At 56.0% G+C, this 25169-nt stretch overlaps 1 protein-coding gene across 5 annotated transcripts in view; it reads left to right on the top strand.

The window, feature by feature from the left end:
• Nucleotides 1-25169, top strand: part of WHRN (whirlin) — a 56222-nt gene that overhangs the window by 28161 nt on the left and 2892 nt on the right. The window contains exons 3-10 of one of the 5 annotated variants that reach the window (XM_075439536.1): nt 74-199; nt 12320-12522; nt 12887-12923; nt 14412-14624; nt 14960-15172; nt 16916-16948; nt 22619-22690; nt 23174-23771. In XM_075439536.1, the coding sequence (XP_075295651.1) occupies nt 74-199; nt 12320-12522; nt 12887-12923; nt 14412-14624; nt 14960-15172; nt 16916-16948; nt 22619-22690; nt 23174-23771 (1495 nt within the window). Of the gene's footprint in view, nt 1-73; nt 200-12319; nt 12523-12886; nt 12924-14411; nt 14625-14959; nt 15173-16915; nt 17012-22618; nt 22691-23173; nt 23772-25169 lie in introns of all 5 variants that reach the window. The other 4 variants (XM_075439535.1, XM_075439533.1, XM_075439537.1 and 1 more) reach the window with 4 other exon arrangements.

Here is a 25169-nt window from a genome sequence, read left to right as displayed (position 1 = left end):
GAAGCGTGGAGCTGAGAGGGCTTTTGTGCAGCGCTCAGACACCACGTCAATGGCTGTTCCTCCCCCTCTGCAGGTGAATCTGGTCCTGAATGAAGGCAAGTCCCTGGGCCTCATGATCCGAGGAGGGTCGGAGTATTCCCTGGGCATCTACATCACCGGTGTGGATAAAGGCTCCGAAGCAGAGAGCACTGGTTTAAAGGTAAGAGTGGGCTGGGGCGGGAGGTAGAGCTTCACAGGCGGTGGCTGCAGGGCCGTGTCAGCAGGTGACTGCTGCCATTCCTAACCCCCTGCCCCCGGCCAAGCAGGGCTCTCAGTGGAGCAGTGAGCGTTGAGTTCCTGGGCACGGCTTTTCAGGGCAGGTTCTTTGGACATTTGGGATACCAAGCCTAGAGCAGGGTTGTTGTTCAGAGAGGAATGCAGCCTGACAACTTCTGGAGTATTGAGGTATCTGAGAGTGCAGCCCAGACCTGGCAGGTGAAGAAAGTCACTCTCACCTCCCTGAGCTGGCAGGGAAGAGTTTTCAGTTAAAGCTCCTGGTGCTGTGCCCTCTTCCTGCATCTCACATCCAAACCCATTACATTTAGAGCTGGTGTTTCACACAAGCCTGCCTGCAGGGAATGTGGAGAGGAGGCCAGGCTCGCGCTGGGGGGAGCGGGCGCATGCTATTTTCCTCCTGCAACACTGGCATTCACAAGGATCGTGTCTTAATAAGCAGAAACAGCAGGATCACCCTTGGGCTAAAGCAGAGCTGATCTGTCAGCAGCCTAACTTGGTGTGACCTCCAGCTGCATCAGGCTTTCTCCATAGTCAGACGGGTTCCTAAAGGATGCTCTGTGGGTTCACTGGGCCCTTCCGAGACTGGACTCGTCCAGAATCCTACAGTTTTGCTGTGGACCTCTTGTAAAGTGAGCTCCTACATCTCTTTCATCCCACCATGTACACATGCACAGGCATCACGTCTGAGCTCCTTCAGTCTTCTTGCTGTACCAGGTCTCAGAACAGGATGGGACATCCAGGGACCTCAGCTGTTCCTGGAAGGGACTGTCGTGGTTTAACCCCAGGTGGCAAGTAAGCGCCACGCAGCCACTCGCTCACTCCGTGGGATGGGGAGGAGAGTGGGAAAAAGTAAAAACTCGTGGGTTGAGATAATGGCAGTTTAATAGGAAAGCGAAGGAAGAGATAATAATAATTACATATATACAAAACAAGTGGTGCACAATGCAATTGCTCACCACCTGATGGCCGATACCCAGCAGGAGAAGCTGAAGTCCTTGACTGCCTAGCTGCAACCAAAAACATCAGCATGTTATCAACATTATTTTCATTCCAAATCCAAAACACAGCACTACACCAGTTACCAGAAAGAAAATTAACTCTATCCCAGCCAAAACCAGGATGGGGCATTTGGGGTTAAAATTTTACATGTTCTAGGATGTTCATGAATAAAAGAAGTTGAAAAGGGAGCTGTTGGACCTTGGGTGCAGCATCTCTGTGCTGCTGAAGGATAGGACATGTTTGAGACTCAAACTTCCCAGGCTGTAGCATTTTATTTTATTACTTGAGGTTTCTTTTTTCTTGTTTTTTTTTCTCTCTAAATGACCCAACTCCCTGTAATCCCATTGTGCCCTTTTTGCTTCCTCCAGTGCAGTCCTGTGGGCTCTGAGAGACGGTTCTTTCCCTGCTTCTTGTGTCAGTCAAGAATCAATGGATGTTAAACTCGCTAACGTTCTCTCAATCCCCTGAAATGGTACTGGAGTGCTGAGGACCGAGGGGTAATCTGCTCTGATCCCCTCTCTGTATTGTGAAGTGATATGTTTCTCCCTTGATCAGCCCCAGAGAGTTTAGGGCTAAGCCTTCAGCTTTGCTCCAGTGCCTCCATAAAATCATTTAAATCTGCAAAGGCTGGTAGCATGGAGCGGGTGGACAGTCTGATGGAGAGGGCTGTGGTTTGGGCTGGGACAGAAACGATCCTGTCCCTCAAGTTGCTGAGGCACAAAACGTTGCATGTAACTGGGCACCGAGGTCACCAGGGTTCCTTTTATAGGCAAGGAGACATTTGGGGGGTTGACACAACCACTGCTGAACTTAATTGTCCGCTGCAGGCTCCTGTTTCTCTCTGCTGACTCTTTTTGACACAGAATGAAAATGCTGAACTTGGAGGTTTGGATCAATCCAAGCCTGAATCTCTCTCTCAGGTCCTTAGCAGGGAAATGGGGTTTTGGACCCTGCTGTATCAGAGGGTCACTTGGGCACTAGGGATGAGGAGCTGTGGGAGCATCTCAGGGAGAAGGCTGAGTGTTCCTCAGGGCAGCAAGAAGCAAGAGCTGCTGCTGGACGTTCCCTGCAGACCATCCTCCTCTCCCAGAGCATACGTTACTCCTCTGGGCTGGCCACCTCGCAGCTGCTCTGCTGGCCAGGGCACGTAGCCATCTCCCAGGGATGCCAACGCGCGCTTGGTCATTAGCACAAGGTCATGGTGGGGGGCAGCAGGGACAGTGCTCTGGGACACGAAGATTTCGGGGCAGGGATGAGAAAAGGCACTGGATGATTTGTTTCTGCCTAATAGAGCTGGAAAAGAGAGGGACTGGCTGGAGCTGCCCCGGGCATCACATGGGTGACTTCGCGGAGTCAGAGGACCTGCCATCAGATCCAAGGCTGTTTGTCCCCAGCGCCTGCTGACCCTGTGCCGGCGCGTCAGACTCCGTCTCATAAACACCAGAAGCCTGAAAGATTAAAAGGCAGGAAAAGAAAAAGAAGTTGCGTTGTTTTCCTGAGGTTCTTTCTGTTTGTATCGTGTTCGGTGCTTCCACACTGCCCCACGTCCTTCTCTTTGCTGGTTTTGCTGGTTCCGTCCGCTTGCCGGTGAGCTCAGCACAGCGGGCATCGCAATGCAGACCCCCACGTGCAGGAAGAAACTCAGCAGCAGCGTGACACACGGCTTTATCCCTCCACCGCTCACTTCATGCCTGCTGGGAAGGCGAGGAAAGGTTCACACGCGTGCTGTCATCGAAGCACAGGGAGCGGTGCCCGCTGCTCCCCTCCGTCCCGGCCAAGCACGGTCCCCGCGCTGGGGCAACGGTTTGCGCACCGGAGCCTCTGCTGATCGATTCTGTGTATCTCTCTCTGCTGTTCTGTTTTCTAGCAACTGATTTGTGTGTGCCAGCAGGCCAGAGCTTTTCTGAATGCCAGGCTTTGTGTGATTTCAGATAGGCACAGACACTTCCCACCCTGATTTGTGTGTGCTGCAGGCTGTAAATTTCGAACTGCTTGGGGGTTTGGAGATAAAGAAACGGCTTTTATGTTCTGCTGCTAGACACGGTCGGGTGCAGGCTGCACCCACACGCTGCTCCAGGTGGTGGTGGAAGGGATGGGACACCATGAGGAGGGAAGAACTGATGGGTAAATAGTGTTTCCAGTTACTTTGTTGCTCTCTACAATAGAAAAACTGTGGGTTTGTTCAAGGTGAGCTCAGCCCAGTCTTGCTGAGTCGATGGGAAGGTTCCTGCTGACTGCCCAGGCAGTGGATAGTGCTGTGGGTTTTGCTGCTCTCACTGAATTTGTTCCCAGAATTGTTAATTAGTTGACTCTGCCAGACTTTTCATTTTAGGGAAAACCTGCTAGCATTCATGGCACCAAATCAGAATTTTTGAATGCTTTAATAACATGTTTTACACTTCCCTTAAATTTTAGTGAAAGGGCGAACACCGTGGTGTTGAAAGGCAGTCGAAGCCATGGAAGCTTCTCTCAGACCTGGAAGCTAAGCTGGCTTTTGTCTGCTACAGCAGCGGGGGCCGTGGTCCTGCGAAGGGGTCCCGGGGGGGTCCAGCCCCGCTGATGCCGGTTTGGGTCCTGCGGCTCTGCTCCCTCCGGCTGCACGGGCAGAGCACGCCGCAGGTGCCGGCAGCAAGCAGGCTGGATCGCCGCAGCCCCTCGATAATTAAATATTCTTACTCTTGGCCTTGGCCTTCGTTATGTTTATTCATTCATGAAACTTCTGACAAAGCGTTCTTTGGGCTTGTTTTAAAATATGCTGCCTCGGTGCAAGTTGTCAGACTGAAAAAGTGCAGGTTAGCAGAGGACTGTGAAGGAGGAACGCGAGCCAGGCTTGTTTGCTTGCGGCATCTGTCCTTCCTGCCTCCTTCGTGATGCTCGCAGCGATGCTGGACAGGAGCTGAGCTTGTTCTGCTGGCAGTCGTGGCTCTGCTCATCCCAATTTCTCCCTCGTTCGCTTTTTCTGGTGGTGTATTTTGTCAGATTTTTTTTTTTTTAGGCCAATTTTTTTCTCTCCTTGACCTTTCTATCAGAAATAGCAGATTTCAGGTAGCTTTGTTTGAACAAACAACTCAATCTTGAGTTCCCATCACAAAGGCTGAGGTAAAAAGAGGCTACCCTGATCCGTGTATGCACATATACAAGAGAAGGAGAGAAAAAGAGAGACTGTAAATAGGAAGAGGTGAAGGATTTTACATCACCGGTGGCCTTCATGAAGCCACCTCTTGAAAACTGGCTTGTATTTTGAGGTCTGCATGTCGAGAAAGATACTGAAAAAGAGAATTTCAAACAAGAGCCTCGTGGCTGCCTGGGAGTCTGGGGAATAAGCTGTACAGTCAGAAGCTCAGTGAGGAGGTCATGGTTGTGGTACGCGAGATGCAGCCCTTCCACTGGAGACACCGTGGAGTGGTCCTTCACCAACGTCACCTTCGCAGGGACAGATGTTGCTCAGATTGCCTCTCTCCTGCGAGGCCACCAGAAACCCCCCCGTGGCAGTGCCGAACCCACTGCCTACCCCGAGAGACACTCTTCTCTCCTTCTGTGCTTTCATTTCCAGTCTGTATCTGCTTCGTTCCTCCTATCTGTATGGCAAGGCGCTCGGGGGAAAAGAACGTGTTTGCAGGCAGCGCTTGGCACCCGCTGTTCCCTTGCCTTGCCCACAGATCTCTCTCTGATCCCCCCAGCGGGCTCGGTTGGCCTCGTTGGCCATGGCTCATCTCGACCTGTTTCCCTCCCGGGGAAGCAGAGTACCTCCTTATTTTTCTGCAAGTCTTAATTTGGTCTTTTCCAAATCGATTCATACTTTTTCCTGCCCGTATTTTTAATTTCCTGAGGTCTGCTTTTGGTAATTATTTGTGCTAGAGAGAGACTCCTGCTACTTTAGTGGTATCTGCGAGTGTAATTTAACCTCTCTTCTAGCACATTAGTGGCATGAAATAAGACGAGTGCTAGAGCCAAGCCACTTGGCATCCTATTAGCCCTGTTATTCCCAGCTCAATTTGGTGTCATTTAACTCATGTTTAAAATCTCTCACCTGTTTTCCTGTCTGTGTGACTGAATTTCTCCCAGAGCCAATTCTGATTATTTTCAAGAGACTTTAGGTGCTCAGAATCCTTGTCTTCAGCCCATTAAGTTTCTCTTGACTGCATGTCCCTTTCCGATGTTCTTCTCTCTGTCTCCAGAAAGAGAAGGAGCCAAGCCCCTCATCGAGGTGTGTTGTTTCTGAACTCTGCTGCTTGTCAGCCGTCTGTCACCTTCTGCATGTCATGTTCAGCCCCTGCATTTCAGACTAGATTTTTCCCTAGGAAATGAGAATAATCCCATTTTCAGAAGTGGTCAGGCACTCAGCAGGTCCCATTGTGTCCGCCCACCATCAGCTGAGCCCAACTGAGAACTTGTTCTTGAAACATTCAGGGCAATAATTTTTCTGTGTTTTATTATAACTTTTTTGTGCCTTATTATTACTTCTTTTATTCTGTGCTGGTTTGGAGCTGTGCATACAGCAAATAATTTGCCAGGGTCAATGTCTGTTTTAATAGATGGTTCTTTTGCATCTCTGCAGTCTTTTGTTACCTTCCCAGTTGTCCCTGACTTTGGGGGGAAAAAAAAATTATCTATGTTAATTAGCAAAAAATCCTTTCCAGCTCTAATAGGAGCCTGTCATCAAGATAGGCTGATTTGCAGGCATTTGGGCTGTCCAACGATTCCCTTATCTGCCCTTCGTCAGCAATTATTTTTGCAAGGTCTTTTTTTTCCCCCTGCACGAGGTGCTCAGACTTATCCACGTATTTTGTGCCTGCTTGTTCTCACCCGGTGTTAATATTCTGTCAGCACCAGACAGAGGTAGTCTTGTGCTGGGCACTATGCAAATGGAGCACGAGAGACCAGAGAGCCACGGAGGATGTTGAGTAAATGTTGAGGCAGCGTCGAAGGATGGACACAGATGGATGAAGGAGCTTGTCTAGGGCCCCTCTGGTCTCTTGGATATGGTGAGGGCTGGCCACTCTTGAAAGGAGAAACTAAAGAAAAGTAATGAAATCTGTATAACTGTCTTGGAACAAAAAATCATGAAAGTTTAATCCCTGATATGGAAAATGATTAAAAATTAATAATTGCAATAAAACTGTCTAATTGAATTTGGATTTTCATTGTTTTGGTGCTGCAGTGAGCCCGGTGCTCCTTATTTTAGCAGCAAAATCCCCTCCAGTGGCTTGCCCAGTGCATTAGAAGGACCGGAGAGGTGATGCTCATTGCACCTGAATGTGGGTTTCTCTGGCAGTTTAGGCACTTGCATAATTTACCCTCCCTGTTACATTGGTGGCCAGCAATTTTTTGATTGTTGGTTTAAAGGTGACAGAGCTCAAAGGGCACCTGGGATATTTGTGGAATCTGATGGCTGGCAATGTGGTCATTCGTGTCATTTGCCTTCCCTTGGGCTCCCTGCCTCCTCATTTCTTGGTCTCTGTGGATCCGCTCCGGTGGAGCTGGCTGCCTCTGGCTCTTTCTGCAGCTGGTTCACGGAGGTGAGGTTGGCTCCAGGCTGTCTTGCTTTCAAACCAGGGAAGTTTCACGTCCCTAGCATATGATTTTGTGCTCTGCAGTCTGCCGGGGTAGGTGTGAGCATCCCGCCCTGACACGGCTCCGCTCCGTGCTCTCTCCCCTCCAGCCAGCCGGTGCAAAGGGCCACCAGCCCCTGGTCATGACCTGCCCAGGCCGACCCGTGCCCAGTGCTGTCTCATCCTTCCACGGGGAAACTCGGAGAAGGGGAAGGCCAGCCAAGTGCAGGCGACTCTGTTTGCAGGACCTGCTGTTTTGAGTATCTTACTGGAGCCAAAGCAAAAGGTGGAGCAGCAGGACCTGGCCCGTGCCGGCAGCAGGACCTTGCAGTGGCTGTTGCAGTGCATCTGCCGTGTGCTCCCTCTTCCCTTTGAGCTGCAGGCTCACGTCAGCCCAGCTCCAAGGCGTTGGCTCCCTTCTTGGCTGGCCGTAGGACTGTGAATTATCTCTTACCTACGTCATCTTTTTTGCCTTATTAGCTGTGCAGCTGCCCCGTTAACAGAGGTTATGAAGACAGCAAGCAGAAGGCATCAGCTGATCCATGGGAGGACAAAACTCAGGGGCCCTGACAGTGGTGTTGGTAGGGACTGGGCTGCCCTGTGCTGCCACAGCCCTCGCTATCCACCAGCCCTTCTGTGTGTCACAGAGGAAGGAACTGTCCCCAGAAGAATGAAGCAAATCTGCTCGACGTCACTGGATGGCACTGAACACAGAGCTGAGCTCTGTTGCATCTGAGCTGCATCTGGACTCGATGATCTCAAAGGTCTTTTCCAGCCTAAATGACTGTATGATTCTATGGTCCTCCTGCTCCAGGTCTTTTTCTCCTATTGCGTCCTTCCAGCCTCATCGAGCATCCTCTGTCCTTTCATCAGAGGGAAGGGTAAACAGGACCCCTTCTCTGGCTTCTCATTATTGCCAGCGTTATTTATTAGCTCCATCGAGCTCCCCATACATTATCTCTTCTCTAAATTTAACAGGCCTGATGTTTTCAATCTGTCCTTTCCCAGGCACCATCATCCACCACTAATCATTTTCGTTTCCCTCTCTAGAACTTTTCTCTCTGCGTCTCCTTGCTGGGCAGGCAGAGATGTACCCAGGGAATGCACTCGCAGCAAGGTCACGCATTCTCTTGGATATTGCCATTGCACTAGTTTTAGAGCTATTCTTGAGATGTTTCTTATCCCAGTTTCCCATCGTGTGTTTTTGTTGCAGGCTTACTTGAGCGTTCTCAGAGCTGCACCCTGAGCAAAGTGGCCCATGAGTTGCTGGTTATGGTCTATTGCCTGTGTCCTCTCTGGTCATTCAAGAGGCATCAGTCACATCTCAGCCAGTGGCAAAGTCCTGCCTGGTTCTTCACAGCACCTCTACCAGCCCTTTCCGACACCTCTAGTCTGAGCTGACCCAAATAGCAGAGTGTGGCTGGTAGGTCTTGACTCCCTCCTGGGCTTACTCTCTCACTGCTGCTGCAGGCATCTTAGGATTTTCTTTTCCACCTTCTGGATCACAGAATCACAGAAAGGTAGGGGTTGGAAGGGACCTCTGTGGGTCACCCAGTCCAACCCCCTGCCCAAGCAGGGTCACCCAGAGCAGGCTGCACAGCACCGCGTCCAGGTGGGTCTTGAATATCTCCAGAGAAGGAGACTCCACAACCTCCCTGTGCAGCCTGGGCCAGGGCTCCGTCACCCTCAGAGGGAAGAAGTTCTTCCTCGGGTTCAGCTGGAGCTTCCTCTGCTTCAGTTTGTGCCCGTTGCCCCTTGTCCTGTCGCTGGGCACCACTGAAAAGAGTCTGGCCCTGTCCTCCTGACCCCCACCCTGCAGATATTTAGAGGCATTTGTAAGGTCCCCTCTCAGCCTTCTCTTCTCCAGGCTGAACAAGCCCAGCTCCCTCAGCCTCTCCTCGTAGGAGAGATGCTCCAGTCCCCTCCTCATCCTCGCAGCCCTCCGCTGGACTCTCTCCAGTAGCTCCTCATCTTCTGGATGTTCAGTAACCCTCAGGTTCTCACGTTCCTTTGCAGCTCTGTGTTGCTTCTCAGGGAAATCCTGTGCCAGCTCTCCCTCTGCATCTATTTCTGCAAGGCCAGAGGTGCACAAAGGTCTCCACATATGACCTCCCCGTTGCCATGCAGTGGCTGGGGAGGGAAGGTGCTGTGCTTCCTTGGCACTCGGAAACTCTGCCTCTGTAATCCCTTAAGTAGCCAGAGCAATGCCTCTTTGCACAGGTGCTGTGCAGTGGATTTGGGGAATTTCTTCTGCCCTCCCCTGGAAAGCGGGCTGGAGCAAGCCAAGTGCTCCTGGAGCTTTGTGCTGCTCTGCGGCCGTGCCACCTCTCTGCTGTCATGGTGGCCACCCACCAGTCCAGGGCAGTCCTGGGGCTTGTGGCCACCCCACAGCAGCTGCCTGATCCTGTAGCCGTGTGGGGAGTCGGGTGAGAGCTGAGCCAGCTGAAAGCCAGCCCTGTGAGAAGCAGCCGGGAGTTTGTCCGATCCATTAACGGAGCCAGATCACTGCTGTGGGGCCACTGCACGGGGTGCTTGCGAGTGCTGAGCTGGGTGGGCAGAGCCAGACCCTGCCTCTTGCAGACACCCTTGTGTTGGTCAGCTAAAGCTCTGGCAGTCTGCACCTGCATGAAGGGCAGCCCCCAGTGCTGGGCAGCCTCTCCGTGCGGATCATGCATCCGAGGGTTCCTCCAGGTTCCTGCATCCTGGCTTGGCTTTGTGGTGGGGCCGGTGTGCCTGGTTCCTGGCACCGCTGAGGAGAGCAGGCCCAGGGCCCCTGTAAAACGCACCTGGATTTTTCTTTAAGACTCATTTCAAAACAAAACAAAATGTAACAGTAATTAAACCGCTGCAGTCTCCCCTCGAGGGCTGCTGGGAGGAGCGTAGTTCAAGGTAATGGTGCTTTTCTTTGCTATTGAGCCAGCTTTGCTCTACAGCGTTCTGTCCGGGGGCTTCCCTGGTGCCACAGGAATGTAAAAACCTGGCACGACTGGGATGCTGAGCCCACAGCACTGCAGAGTCCGAGAGGGGCCCGTGGGGCTGGACCGCGGCCTCTGCTTTGATGGTAGCTCCCAGGCTGAGATGTCTCTGTCTCAGATGGTCCGTCGTGCTGCCGCTGGGACTCGGGCTTGCGCTGCCCATTGCACCCTGTACCCTTGGCTGGCTACACTGTGGCTGGGACAGCCTCTCACCATGGGGTAACTGTCCCTGAATGTGGCTGCTGGCAGGGCAGACCCTGCTCCCAAAACACCCCGACCCCAGCAGGACTCTGCGGACTGGGATTTGCATTGGTTTCGGACAGCCTGAGGTGGGTCAGTGGCTCTTGAGATAAGCACAAAGCCAGGGTCCTGCTGCCCCTGTCACCTCTGACAGAGCCCTGCTAAGTCGTGTTCACCACGTCTGCCACCCAGGGACTCTCTACCAGCTTGCTCTTCTCCTTCTGTTGATTTCTCGTGAAGATCACCTCTCGGGTGGTCTGAATGGTATTCATCACACCACAGACCTCAGGAGAGCCAGGGCTGGGATCAGGGGTCTCTTCTGGCCCAAGCAGCAGGATTTCTGTCTGTCTTGTCTTCCACATGATTGTGCTTTCTCTGCTGAGGTTGGTCCTCGTGGGGATGCCTGGAGAAGCTGGGTTTTATCAGCACTGTGTCTGTCACTGTGGTGTGGGCACTCTGTCCTTGGTTCTCACCAGCCCTTCACTGGGTGCACTGGGGAAGGGAAGTGTTGTCCCGGGAAGATCAAAGTGAGAGCAGTGAGTGCCTTGAAGAGGGGTCCTCTTAGCCTTGAAACCTCGATGGTTGTTGGATTGGCCGTCTGGATGCCACAGGCGTAGCAGCACATGCTAGCAGAAATCGAGTGGGAGTGTGAAGCATAGGGAGCTCCAGCTGAACATGAGGAAGAACTTCTTCCCTCTGAGGGTGATGGAGCCCTGGCCCAGGCTGCCCAGGGAGGTTGTGGAGTCTCCTTCTCTGGAGATATTCAAGACCTGCCTGGACAAAGTCCTGTGCAGCCTGCTGTAGGTGACTGCTCCAGCAGGGGGTTGTGCTGGGTGACCCACAGAGGTCCCTTCCAACCCTGAACATTCTGTGATTCTGTGCACGGGAGTGTGCAGGTTGCCCATATGCGTCTCAGTCCTACGGCCACAGCCTTCTTCCGTCTCAGCTGACAGTGCTGTGCCTGGACAGTAGCTGTGCAAGCCCTGGCCCTGTGGTCTTGTGAGCTTAAGCACAGCTGTAGCAGAAAATGGAGGTGATGGCCAAGCACAGGGGCTGTCCTGCAGTTCCTGGATCAGCTGCTGCCTCCTCGGACCAGCAACTGGCTGCCCGTCCCTGCTGGAGCAGTCCCCGGATCTCTCGTGCTTTGTGGTAGTCCTGATGTCGGCTGTTTCACCCCAGCAAAGTTCAGGTTCAAGGTAGCACTGGGGGAAACTTAGGTGACAGCAGAGTCGCGGCCCACCAAGTAGACTTGGCAGTGGTTAATCGTGGCTGCTCGATGGAGTCAGAGCCTGGAGAATTAATCCCAGTCCTCTGAGGCTTCCTTAACCCAGTGACTGAATGAGGTGGACTGAACTGAAAGGATCAGATTGACTCTCTGTGTTACTATCTTGGACTTAGAAATTCTCCCCGTTTCCTTTTTTCTCCTCTTCTTCTCCAAGGTGGAGGCGAGTTATTTAAAGGAGTGTCTCGTTCTGCTAGCATGAAGAAAACAAGACTGCTTTGACAGAGCTGAACAGAAGCCTGTGGTTAAGCAGAGATAGGAAAGAGCAGTTTCAAAGAGGTGGCTGATCAGAAGCAGGGTGAATTGTGATACGGGAGTGAGGAGAGGTGGCACCGAGTGCCCTGGAAGCAAAGAGAAAGAGGACCTGGGATGAAGGGGAGAATGCCAGATGAGCGCTGTGTCTTGAACATGTTGGGGAAGCTCTTGATTACAGCAAAGGCCCTGGCCACAAAATGAAAGCTCTTGGAAGCAGCTGGGGAGGAAATGGGAGGAGAGGAGAGATGAAATCCAGCTGTCCCAGATCCCACAGTTTGCAGAGAGTTGGAGACTGTGGTGAGACACTCGAGTTGAACCCTCCCTGCTGCACACAGAGATCCAGAGGTTCGGGGCTTTCACAGATGGTTCCTGGCCTCCAAGATCAGCAGGAGGGACTAGGGCTGGAGGTCTTGATATTCTTTGGAGGTCTTGATATTCTCTGGGGGTCGCTTCTAAGCAAGTGGGTCTGCAGATCTAGTTAATGGAGGGGACTTGGGATCCTGAACAGGCTCCTCCAGGCTTCACAGCCTGGTCCTTTACTGGCTGTTGGCTTGAGTGCTTGGTCTCCAGCCACCAACACTTGGTCCCTCTCCCTCGTCTTTCTTGATGCTTCCACTTGCTGTGGCCCTAGTTTGGTGGTGGGGTAGACTGAGTAGCTTCTCCTTGGTGGGAGAAAGCAGCATATTCCTAAGAGGAAACCACGCAGGGCCTGCCAGGCTCACCCCATCCTGACTCCACAGGTAGGAGACCAGATCCTGGAGGTGAACGGCAGGAGCTTCCTCAGCATCCCCCACGACGAGGCGGTGAAGCTGCTCAAGTCCTCCCGCCACCTCATTATGACAGTGAAGGACATCGGGAGGCTGCCCCACGCCCGCACCACCGTGGACGAGACCAGGTGGATAGCGAGCTCCCAGATCGGAGAGACGCTCGTCAGCGCAGCAGGGTACGTGCTGGGTGCACCCCGTGCCAGCCCGCAGCTCCCGTAGGTGAGCTCCCAGGGTGGGTGTGCAGCGCAGGAAGGGGTGCAGCCTGGTGCGCTGCCGTGTGTGTGGGCACCCTGTTGATGGGAGCACCCCAGGGCTTGGGCGTCTGACCCCATATCCAGTGCTTAGAAGCCAGCATCTCTGGCCTGCGAGGTGGGTCAGGGCTGGACAACACGCTGCTGCCTCTGCCCTGTTCTCCCGGGCCAGAAGCTTTTAGCCTACAGGCACAGAGAGGAGAGTCCGTGCAGATCTCGTGCCAGGACTCGGGTGTCGAGCGATGGGCACGTGGCGCTCGGTGCTAACTGATCTTCTCCCTTCTCACAGGGCAGCTGGTGATCACGCTGCGGAGGCGACAGCCAGGGTAAGAGATGTCAGGCCTGCCTGATGCCTGTTGAAAAAAATTGCCATTATTGTCTCTTATTTTTCCTGGCAGGGGAGGGCTTTGTGCTCCTGACTGTGAAAGGGATGCGAGTTTTATGAGGACCGGTGGGTTTTAGCTCGCTCTGGCCTTTCGCCTCCCCACCTCATGTTGCCAGCTGTGCTTCCATAGACTGACCCCATGGGTACCCCCTCTCCGGTGCCGCTGGTGGGTCAGCTCTGCAGCACATCTGGTGCCTCCCAGCCTGGGAGTGATCACGTTGACGGGCAAGGACCCCCTCCACCCTGCCAAGGTGACCATGATGCCCTCCACACGGTGGCTGTCTCTGGGCCCTGACAGCTCCTGGGGTCTTTCCCCCCCGGAGCAGAGCGGAGCCCTCTCCAGCACACCAGCCAGCGGTGGGGACTTGCCCGGTGCTCTGACTGCGGCTCTGCGCCAGCGCGTCTTCCCCGAGCACCTCTTTGCAAAGCGCGTTGCTTAAATGGGAACGAAGCAGCAAGGCTTCCCAGGTGGCTCTCGCTGATAACGGCTTTGTGCTGTTTGCTGGCAAAGCACGCTCCCCGGCCTGGGCTCCGCTCGGTGTCCCTGGGGTAGGCAGCGTCTTGGCTGGCTCCGTATCCCCACGCTGACTGTGCCCACACTGCCCGGGAGGGGAACAGCGAGGGCCTCATCTTAGAAATCCCTCTCAAAGGAAAAAGCCTTTCGTCTGCAGCCAGACGTGTCTCTCCCTGGGACTCTTTGCTTGCCAGTGGCTGTTGCTTCGCCAGGGTCTGCCTCGAGCCTGCAGCGGGGCCGAATGTGCCTTCACACAAGACGGGAAGCCTGCCGCTCTTGTGGCCCCGGGTCCTCCCGCTCTGCCAGGAGGGAATACAGGCTGCTGGGAAATCAGTAGCTGGTCAAGGGCCAGCGCCCGCGCTTGCTGAGCAGAGCTGGGAAGCTCTTCTGTTTATTCAGCCGGTGCTGCATAAACTGGCTCTGGAGTTACCCAGACAAGCGGTGACCCTGAGCGAGCGGCCGTGCGGGTGAATCTGTGGGGGCAGCTGCCTCTGGTCGTTCTTGGCATCCCCCTTCCCGTCCCGCTTTCCAGCTTCGCCGCAGGGAGCTGGGTGGGAGCAGGGGCCCGAAACGCAGGCAGCCCGGGCTGGTGGGCAGAGCCCAGGGCAAGGGAGCGGGTCTCAGTCCTGGCTATTGTGCCTAGCCGTCTCAGCAGGGACATGGCTACCCTCCTTTCAGCAGCTGACTGCTTGGCATCCCAGCCCAAAGCCTGTCTCCTGCCGCCTTCTGCTCTGACAGAGCCCTGGCCCAGGCTGCCCAGGGAGGTTGTGGAGTCTCCTTCTCTGGAGATATTCAAGACCCGCCTGGACAAGGTCCTGTGCAGCCTGCTCTGGGTGACCCTGCTTCGACAGGGGGTTGGGCTGGATGACCCACAGAGGTCCCTTCCAACCCCCACCATTCTGTGATTCTGTGCAGCCTGTGTTTTACCGGGGCCTGGCTGGCTCCCAGGTAACGCTGAGCAGCATGGTGAACCAGACCCGAGTGATGCTGGAGGAGCAGGCACGGCACCTCCTGAACGAACAGGAGCGGGCGACCATGGGCTACTACCTTGATGAGTACAAGGAAGGCAACATCTCCGTGGACGCCCTGGTCATGGCACTCTTTGAGCTACTCAACACACATGCGAAGGTGAGGCCCCCGCCGAGGTTGGGGATGGTTTCTTGCACCCGGTGGGCTGGGCAGAGCCGTTGTCACAGTGTGGCTCGGTGCCTCCAGGGTTGTCTGCGCAGGGTCAAGGGTGAGGGTGTGAAAGCAAAATCTAGATGTAGGACGTTATGGGGGATACAGGCTGGCGTTCAGTGGCAGAGGAGCTTCTGATAAACTTTAGGACCGAATCTCCTCGTGCGTTACCTGCTGGTACATCTCGTTAGCACTGCTGAACAGTGTGGGAGGACGGGTCTTCGCCTACCCGAGAATATGGCCATGCTCCAACCTCTCTTTGGTTGTCTGTCTGCCTGGCCCAGTTCTCACTGCTTTCAGAGGTGCGGGGCGTGATCTCCCCGCAAGACCTCGACCGCTTCGACAACCTGGTGCTGAAGAGAGAGATCGAGTCCATGAAGGCTCGCCAGCCCTCGGGGCCCAGCGTCGGCGCCGACTCCTACTCTATGATGTCCTGCAGCGACACCGTCTCTTCCTCCAGCAGCCACTTCACGGCCACCACCGTTAGCTCAGCCCGGGTGAGTCCCTCCTGCCTGGTCGTTTTAATTCCAACACCTGCTCCTGGCAGCTCTACAACAAACTTGATTACTTGGGATGCTATAAAGGCATTTCACGTTCAGTCACCTCCCCTATGGGAAGCTTTTTTCCTTGCAGGCTGGATGCGATAGCGTGGTTTGTAGGGGCAATAAGGTGATGCCATGACACATGCTTGGTACCTCTGTGCCCCTGAGACGCCGCTGTCCTCTGCGTGGGGGCTGCGCCTGCTGTCGCTTTGTCCCCAGCAAGGGAGGAAGGCTGCCGCCCTGCCAGGACCTGCGCTGCGCAGCGGGAGCTGCACCCACACAGAGACGCGAGCGACCCGTCGCTGCCACACCGTGCCTGCCGCTGTTCACCGGCTCTGGCTTAAATCACCTCCTTAACGCCGCTGGCTGCCGGCTCCCCGTCCCAGCAGGGACCGCAGCGGCCAGGCCAGCCACATCCCGTCCCAGCCCCTGCCCACTCTCCACATTGAGCCGCAGCGTTCCCCCATCTCTCTGCCAGGCCTTCGTTGCACGCACCGTCTAATTAAGTTACTGTAATCACCTCAGAGCGTGCAGGCACACAGCCCCGAAATTAATTTCCTAGCCATAAAATGCCTTTCATCATAAATGCATTAGCAACCTTGGAAATTTAAACCTTCATGAACAGCAGGGATGACGATGGGCTTTCTGCTAGCTTGGCAGCCAGCAGCCCAGCCCGCGGCCGGGGCGCGTGGGGTTGCGCTGCGGAGGGCCCCGGCAGCGGGGAGCGGCGGGGGGCTTTCCTGGGGCTGTGCCTGCCCACGCAGGTCGGTGCAGCCTCCCGAGAGGCCTCGGAGAGTTTCAGAGCATCAGAGCTGTGCTTTTGTCCCGTTGACTTCACAAGCACCCAGAGGAGAGCCATCTGCTCCGTTCAGGACGGATGACAGCGAGGTCCTTTCTGGATCGGGCTAAGCAAAGCGAGAGTTGCGCTGCTCTCCACAGGCTTGGTGGGAGAATCCTTCTGAAGTATCAGAGGGCTAAGACAGGTCTGCCAGGACTGGTGCGCTGGGCGTGACGCCCTGCTCTCGTGCTGTCCCCGTGCCCAGGGCTGTACCACCAGCTCCGGGTGCACCGAGCTCTCCTCCTGCTCTGAGACACCACGTGCCAAGCGTGGCTGCTTGGCCTGGTGTGTGAGTGATGGCCCAGCCCCGCCTGGCACCCCAGCCCCGGGATCGGGGAGGGAGACCGGCGTAGAGAAGAGAGTGGGCGCCACCGTTTCCAGAGCTTTCTTCAAGAGTGGGTGTCCCTCGGTCACGCTGCAGGTCGTCCCTAGTAGCACCTCATTCCGTGGGCGAGAGAACGTACACCCCTCCGAGCTCTGCCTCGGGTGGTGGGGACACCAACGCTCGAGATGTTTCAACCAGCAGCGGTGACAACCAACCGCCAAGCAAAGAGCACCGGCTGGTGATGGGTGGCTGCTTCTCTCAGCTAGCAGGAGAGAGGAGAGGGGCAGAGCCCCCCAGAACAGTTCTGCCCTCAGCCCCTGCTGCTCTTTCCCTCCCCAGCACCTCTCACCCGAGCAGCCCTTGCCCTCAGCGCCGGGTCCAGCTGGCTGGGGATTCTGCAGGGTGGGTTTTGGGGGAGGAGGGGCACGTTCTGCTGGGATTTGCTTGTCTCGCTCATTTGTTCTGCATCCTCCCTGACGTTATGTTTTCGCTTTTATGCTTGTTTTAATCTGCTTTCCCCCTCGCACGTCCCCAGGAGCGGCTCTTGTGGCTAATAGACCTGATGGAGGTAGGGGCTGCCAGCGAGACGGGGAGCTCGAGTGCTGCGGTTGCCATAGCAGAGGTGTTGCGAGTGCGTGCGACCGTGCGTTGGGCGGGAGGTGGGGTGCGGGCTGACCGGGGGCCAGCGTGCGGCTCAGCCACGTGCACAGCCGCCTCGCTTCACCCATCCCTGCCTTTCCATCCCGTGGCTCCGCTTGAGCCGTTGCAGAGTCCCTTTCCCCAGCACGGCTGTGGGCCTTGGTGCCGCAGCGTGGGCAGGACTCAGCCTTGAACCAAGCCCAGCTGGTACCAGTGTCCTGCTGGCACTGAAGCCCTGGGGTTTTAGAAGGACCGGCACCGCTGATGCCCGATGCACCCCTGACTGCCCTGCTTGCCTTGTTGCCGGCTCTACCCGCTGCTGTGCTGTCTCGCTGTATGGGCACCTTGGCTAAATACAGAATCACAGAATGGTCGGGGTTGGCAGGGCCCTCTGGGGTCACCCAGTCCAACCCTCCTGCCGAAGCAGGGTCACCCAGAGCAGGCTGCACAGGACCTTGTCCAGGCAGGTCTGGAATATCTCCAGAGAAGGAGACTCCACAGCCTCCCTGGGCAGCCTGGGCCAGGGCTCCGTCACCCTCAGAGGGAAGAAGTTCTTCCTCATGCTCAGACAGAACTTCCTCTGCTTCGGTTTGTGCCCGTTGCCCCTTGTCCTGTCGCTGGGCACCACTGGAAAGAGTCTGGCCCTGTCCTCCTGACACCCACCCTGCAGATATTTGTAAGTATATATTAAGTCCCCTAAGTAGGCCCTGTAGGCTGGTCACATCCCGTCGCACATCCTCAGGGACGAGGCAGAATTTCCCTTGTAGACCTTGAGTCTGCAAAAATCCGGTGCAGGAGGGGTCGGCGTACTCACGTTGCGCGTGTTCACTCTTGGAGAAATCCTCCCACAGACTTTAGAGAGGCTGGAGGGGGATGCGAGGAGAGCCTCAGAAATCCCTGTCGTGGCAGAGCTCTTGGCTGGGAGGAGGCTGAGAAGAGCTGCGGGCTTGTGCCCTGCCGCGCAGCCCCGTGGTGCCGAGTGCGGTCCCTGCTCTGTGTCCGGGAGGGAGTCAGGGGTCGGCGGGCTGAGCACCCACAGCGAGCGGTGGGACTGGGAGCTGCGAGTGCTACTCTGGGAGGGAGGACCTCTGGTAGCTGTGAACCTGCCCTGAAAGCCTCATCCCTCTGGGAACGGCAGCTGTCTAGAAGAGGATAGCTGTGGTGTTCCCAGGCTGAGTTTATCGCAGGCACTCTGAACCGTGGACGCAGATTTCTTTGGCTTCATGACCAAAGGCAGTGACACTACACCAGGCCCCCTGTCCCATCAGCCCTCCATAGGTCACTGGGTGAACTTAGGCCAAAAATAACCAGTGTGAGGCTGATCAGGACCTGCCATGTGAAGAGTGATTCCGTTGTGGGATGCTTGAAGGATGCTCGGAGAGGAGACACAGCCATGTTTGATGGTGTCACCCACGGATGATGTGTATCTGCCTAAGTGTCTCCGTCACCTCGTGTAGATCTTGGATCTCAAGATGAGTCCTACAAAGCAGAGGTTAATTGTAGACTGCAGTAATCAGAGGCAACTTGTCTGATCAGAGCAGTATGAATTTCTAATAGCTTACAAGCATGGCAGTCAGGCATTTCCTAATGTCCCTGCCTCGTGCCCCAGCCCTCCTTGTTAGGATTCAGGAATTTAAATCCCTGTTGATATCTTTTTTCTTCTCCGCTGCCTCCTAGCAAAGGTGCTGCCATCCCTTCCCCTCCCAGAGCCCGGTTCCGCAGGCACTGACTTGCTCCCGGCTCCCTGGAGCTGCAGGACTGGACCCAGTGTGGTAACCCAGTTGCTAGCCCCTGTCTGTCTTTGGTCTCCATTTCACAAGAAGCAGAAGTGAGGAGAGGACAGCACTGAGCCGTTCCTCTCTCTGGAAAGTGAATCTCAAGCCCAAGAGCCCACAGACTCTTCAGCAGCTGGCAGATGGTCTCTGTGTCCCCAGAGGGAGAGCAGAAGGGAAGCAGAGAAAGGGGGGACATCTTCCTCACTGCCCCAGCTCCCAGCTGCCCTCAGACCCCCTCCAGGACTGGCACAGGCATCCCATGTGGAGGGTTCACAGAATCCCAGAATGTTCGGGGTTGGAAGGGACCTCTGTGGGTCACCCAGCCCAACCCCCTGCCAAAGCAGGGTCACCCAGAGCAGGCTGCACAGCACCGCGTCCAGGCGGGTCTTGAATATCTCCAGAGAAGGAGACTCCACAGCCTCCCTGGGCAGCCTGGGCCAGGGCTCCGTCACCCTCAGAGGGAAGAAGTTCTTCCTCATCTTCAGCTGGAACTTCCTCTGCTTCAGTTTGTGCCCGTTGCCCCTTGTCCTGTCACTGGGCACCAATGAAAAGAGTCTGGCCCCATCCTCCTGATGGTCCTCAGGTGATGAGGACAGAGACAGAGCGAAGCCACCGCCTGGGTGTCACTGCGTCACCCTCGGAGCCCCTGAAGTCAGAGAGGTCTGTGTTTGGGCTGGGGCAGGGCCAGGGGCTCCCCCAGCCCTGCCATGCATTCTGGGCTGGGAGAGGGAAGGGGAGAGAGCAGGGATGCTGGGCTTATGCTCAGGCTGGTGCAGTTGTGCACAGTTTAAACCCTGTGGTAGTCAGGCTGAGTAGCTCTGCAAAGCTCTCGTTAGCAGTAACTGGAAGATAAGGGACTCATTTGGAGCTGTGAGGTTAATTAAAGGTTGGGTTGTGTTCCCTGGGGAGGTGGCAGTTTCTCCACCACTTAATCTGCAGATGGAGACTGAAAGATGCTCTCCAGCTCTACTGCTCCTGCCACGGACTCCGTGCAGGATAGAAAGGACAGAGGTTTCCAGCTGCACCCTGCAGAGGGGCTGGAAGGGCCTCGCCGGGTCTGGAATTTCTATAAGTAACTGGGAGATAGATGGGGTAAAGGAGCAGACAGTCGGTAGGAGGGAGCAGCCTCCTCAATAAATAGTCATTTTTCAGAGCAGTGGCACGTGGCTTCGATGGGTCTTTCAAGGGAAATCCAGGAAAGCACAGTCTTAAAATAGCCGATTCCTGAAAGCAAATGTGCTCAGCTTAAAAGCCATTACGTTTTATAGCCCAGAGCAATTTCTATTTAATTGCTTTTGCCCCCAAAGTACTAAGCTTGAGGAAAGGCAAATCTCCTGCCTGCACACTTCAGCAGAAAAAAGCTCCCTGAAGACGATGAGCAGCAGCAGTGCCCCTGGCTGCTCGGGGAGAGCGGGGCCGGGGGTCAGCCGCGTCTCGCTGGGCTGGCGGGGAGGGCACGGCGCACAGCCAGCTGTGCCCACCCTCCGTTTGCCGGGGGGATTCCAGTCTCTGTGGAGTCTGGTCGGAGCCACGAGGCCGGGGCTGGGACACGGCACATGATGCGCTCTGGGATGGGGTTGATGTCGTGGTGGTGGGTGCAGAGTTCAGTGGCAGGACTGGGGGAGATGGCACTGGCAGATTTAGGGGGGCATCGGGCAGGCTCCTCTCTTTGTTAGCGGTGTAACTATGACTGATTCACGGCAGGCTGCTCCCGGTCAAACCGCAGGGGTCTGGTCCTCACGCGTTTGCCAACAGCTCAGTGAACTCTTGCAGGCAGGTTGAGGCTGGCAGAGGCCGGGCTGAAGACAGAGGAGTTGGAGACACGGCTGAGATCCTCCCAAACACGGCCAGGCTGGTGCTGAAATGCCACCGTCTCCGCCTTGGCTCTGTTCCTTGCGCACGCAGCCGTTTGGCTGGATGAAAGGCTCTGGGCAGCGTCTGGAGGTGGGCTGGCGCAGGGGGAGGGCGATGCTTGGGCAGCTTTCTGCAGAACAGCTTTCTCGTTAGAGGAGATGACGGCAAAAGGAGGGAGCGCTGCGGTGAACGTGCTGGTGCCGTTTGGGGCAGCTTCCCCAGCGTGTGTTCGTCCGGCTGAGCATCTCTGCTCCTTGGCGTCACGCAGGGACCTGATGGCACTCGAACTTTTAAATTCGTTGGCACTTCAATCAAATCTGAAGTCCTGTTGCTAATGTGTGCACAGCCCAGAGTGGTTCATGACCATTTGAAGCACTATGAAGGCAGGTTCCTTTTGAAGTAGCCCGACGTGCCTCTTCTCCAGCCGCAGACGTGTGGCATCGCCCCATCCTTCCCGCAGTGCTTGGACTCGCGCAGTCCTGAGGCGGGTCTGGCTGAAGTAGGCTGTTCTTGCTGTTCTTTCTGCTGCTGCTGCCGTGATTTCGGGTGAATCAGTCTTCTGCCCTGGCTTGGCCACACCGTCAGTGACCCAAGAAGGGGTAGGGGATGTTTCTCTTTCAAAAGCCACTTGCCTTTACTTTGGATTAATTGATGAAGAAGTCAACCCTCGTCAGAGGAAGGAGTGGTTTCCCAAGCTAATACTTTCCCTGTCACTCTCTGAAGAAGCTTTTCGTTTTAGTTCTCATTCACCAGGGTTCCTTCTGAAGCCACAGAGATAAAAGCACTTTCCATGAATGTTTTTGCTGCTTCTCTAATGCTCTTAATTGTCCCCCATGTCTATTTTGGGACGCTAACATCTTACAGGCGCAGCAGCAGCCTCCAGCAGATGGGGAAAATGCAGATGCACCAGCGTTTCAACTAATGAGTTGTTTACCCTGCAATAAATAACACACAGTTAAACACAAACTGTACCCTGCCCATTCCAGCACAAGTGAACAAACATCTCTATGAACGTGACGGAAACAGAGCCCACCCTTTCCGAGCAGCAGCAGCAGCCGCCTCTCCACATCAGGAGTTGCTGTGGGAGGGGGGTGCTAGGTCAGAGTTTGCTCTTACGTGGCCTTGGAGGGGAAGCAGCCAGAGCTGGGGCTGAGCACTGCTGTCAGAGCATCCCCCAGGACCATGCCTGGGGCAAAGCCAGCAGCAGAGCCTGGCTCTGGGCTGGAGTCGGGACCGGCTGGGTTCAGCCCTGTTCAGCTCGCAGGGCAGAGCTCCGCGCCCGCCCTCCCTGCAAGCCCCCAGTTCTGCCGTCTCTGCTGTTACTTAGCCAGGGTGCTGTTTGCTCTGCTTGGCTGTAGCCAGCATCCTCTCCTTAGGTCCATCTGGACTGACAGACTGACAGATTCCCAAAGCGCTTCTTGATTTCTGGAGCTGTGACGTGTTCAGAGCTGTGCTGTGACAGTTTCTAATGACGTTTTGACTCTTAAAGGGAGGGCAGTGGCAGCGGCTTCTGTTTGCGTCGGAGACCGACTGCTCTGGTTTGCAAGGGAGGGAGGTTTCAAGCTTTTTCATTGCCCTTCTCCTGGGAAAGATGCAGGCATTGAACCTGTGTCCCTCAGAGCTGGTTCTTCCCCTCCTTCCACAGTAAACAGGGCAGCCGAGACCTGGCTGAAGATGAGCATGCTGCTCCGCTGCAGAGGACATTGCCCTGCTAGGTCAGGGTCGCAGCGTGCTTTGGGCACGTTTCTAAGCTGGGGAGAGTCGGTTTCCCAGCCAAGTCGCTTTGCTCGTAAGTGCGAGCCTCTAGGGAACCTCCCAGGAAACCAAAACCTCTGGGTGAAAGACTGGCCTGGCGTGGGGGGTATGGGCAGTGCCCTGCGTCGCTCTGCATGTTCCCCGTCGTGCTGGCACTGTGGTGGTTCTTCCTTGCCGCTCTGACCTGGTTTTCTCTTCCTTCTTTGCCTTACCAGAACACATCAGAATTGGAGGGAGGTGGAGATGGCCACCAAAGTAGCATCAACACCTTGCCGGACATCTCCCTGGTAAGACACTGCACCGTGCTGCTGCGGCGTAGGTGGGAGCTGGAGGCAAATTGATGACACCGAGTTCTGCCTCAGCTTCTGTAGCTCTTTGCTGCGTCACCTGCTCACGGATGTCGCTGCAGTCACTGAGGTGAATTAGCTGGACCAGTCAGTTAAGAAGGATTCTGGCTGCCTGAAGAAGAGTAGCATCTGCGCAAACCAGGGCAAAAGTTAGAATCATAGGATCGTTACGGTTGGAAAAGACCTCTAAGATCATCAAGTCCAACTGTCAACCCACCACCACGCCTGCTAAACTTGGGTAGTTTGTCCTCTAATCACCCTCCTTTGTGAGTTTATTCGTATAAGGTCAGAAAGGTATTTTTATGAAGATCAGCTCATTTTGCCATGGTCACCGTGAGAAGGCTGGTGCAGGTCACTGTGGGCCTGGGGACGTTCTTGCAGCTGACCGTGGCGTCCTAAAAGCTTCTGTTCTTGGTTTGGCAGGATGATCTCTCCTCCTTCCCAGATGAACCACCCAACTTCAAACCTCCGCCTCCTCCTTCAGCGCCTCAGATGCTGGACCCCGCTGCTGCCCAGCACAGGAACCCAGGGAGAGACAAGCCCAAGCGCCCCTCCTCCGAGTCCTCTCAGTCAGGCCTCTTCTTCGTGGCCCCCCGAAACCCCACACCCCCTCCTAGCCACCCCGAGAAGGACACAGTCAGCATGACCTCCACTGCTACCACATCTACCGAGGAGTCTGCCCCGAGCGCTATCTATGCCACCATTTCCCCGGCCCTGCACAGCTCCAGGAGGCAAATGGATGCCCAGCTCTCCTTGGTCAGCCAGCACCCCATCGGTCCCTTCCCCAGGGTCCAGTCTCCAACGAGGTTGAAGAGCCCGTCCCTGGAGAGCCCCGCCGCTGGTGGGCTTCAGAGCCCCCCTTCCCGGTCCCCTCCTCCTCCCCCACCCCACCCGGCACCCCCTCCACCAGACAAGGGCAGCCCCCAGGCCTTGGCCAACCAGCACTTCATCATGGTAGAGGTGCACCAACCCAACAGCGAGCCCGACGTCAATGAAGTGAGGCCCTTGCCCCAGGCCAGAGGTGGGTGTCACGCCGTCGGCCATGGGGTGAAAAAAGCCCTCTCTGGGGTGTTCCTCAAGAGAGGAACAGGAGAAGAGACAGATCTCACGGGCAGGAACTGGGGAGCTGGGGAAGGGAGACCCACATCAGGCTGCAGGTCCCTGCCTGAGTGCCAGGCTGGGTTTTAGGGCTTCTCCTGTCCCGGCGGGGACGTGGGCTGGCAGCGTCTGCCACGGAGGGGCCGCGGGGGCAAATGTCGTGATTTCGGTTCAAACTCCAGGTCAACAGGGCAGGGTAAAAGCTGCAGAGCCTGGCTCGGTGTGGCGGCGTTTGGTAGCTGTGTGGTGCTTTGCTTTTTTTCCCCTGAGATGAATTTTCAATGGCAGAAAACAGCTTGACAGCACCACAGAAAAAAAAAAAAAAAAAGTGAAAATCTGTGAAACGCGGAAAGCCCTCCGCAGCCCTGCCGGCAGCAGGCGCGTTGATCCCCGAGACGAAGCCCTCAGCCCTGGGCTTTGGCAGCGCTGGGGAAGCTGCGAGACCCAGGGCCACGTTCAGCACGCTCGCCGTCGGCGTTGGGCACGCTCGCTGTGGGCGTTGGGCACGCTCGCCGTCGGCGTTGGGCACGCTCGCCGTCGGCGTTGGGCACGCTCGCTGTGGGCGTTGGGCACGCTCGCCGTCGGCGTTGGGCACGCTCGCTGTCGGCGTTGGGCACGCTCGCCGTTGGCGTTGGGCACGCTCGCCGTGGGCGTTGGGCACGCTCGCCGTCGGTGTTGGGCACGCTCGCCGTCGGCGTTGGGCACGCTCGCCGTCGGCGTTGGGCACGCTCGCCGAAGCCTGGCTGGGCTTGCAGTGCCGTCCGGGCTGGCCTTTGCTTACAGACCAAGCTCCGCTGCGCAGCCGATCGCTGCTTTGTGGCGTTCGTTTGTAGAACTTCCTTCCAGTGGAGGTTTAAAAGAAAAAAACAAAGCAATTCTGGGATTTTTCCGTTAACTCCAGATTTTGAGGGGGGGTGGAAAAAAAAGCGATTGTGCCCACGGAGAGCTTGGGGGTCAGATTTGTCCTGAGTGGATCCTGGGGAAAAAGAAGAGCAATGAGGGGGGAGCGTGCGCTCCCTCGGTGGCCGCTCTGGCTCAGCGGGAGGGGGGGGGCGGCCCTGGAGCCCGGAGGGTGCCCGGGAGGGTGGGCTCCGCTTTCGGCTGAGACCCCTCGGGGCTGGGGGTGCCCCCAGCACCCCAAGCCCCTGCCCCCCACCCCGGGCCATGCCCCGTTTGCGTCCCGGCTCCGTGGGACGCGATGCGAGGGGCACTGTCGCCCCCCCCTGGCACCGACCTCCCACTGCAGTTAGTTCATTAACCTGGGGTTAATGATGCGGGGCTGGAGTGCCTGTCCCTGGCGCTGGACGGAGGCCGGATCCTG

Source organism: Opisthocomus hoazin, chromosome 19, assembly GCF_030867145.1.
Source record: "Opisthocomus hoazin isolate bOpiHoa1 chromosome 19, bOpiHoa1.hap1, whole genome shotgun sequence".
Lineage (NCBI taxonomy): Eukaryota > Metazoa > Chordata > Aves > Opisthocomiformes > Opisthocomidae > Opisthocomus > Opisthocomus hoazin.
Note: the sequence above shows the minus strand (reverse complement) of the source record. Positions and strands in the feature narration are given on the sequence as shown.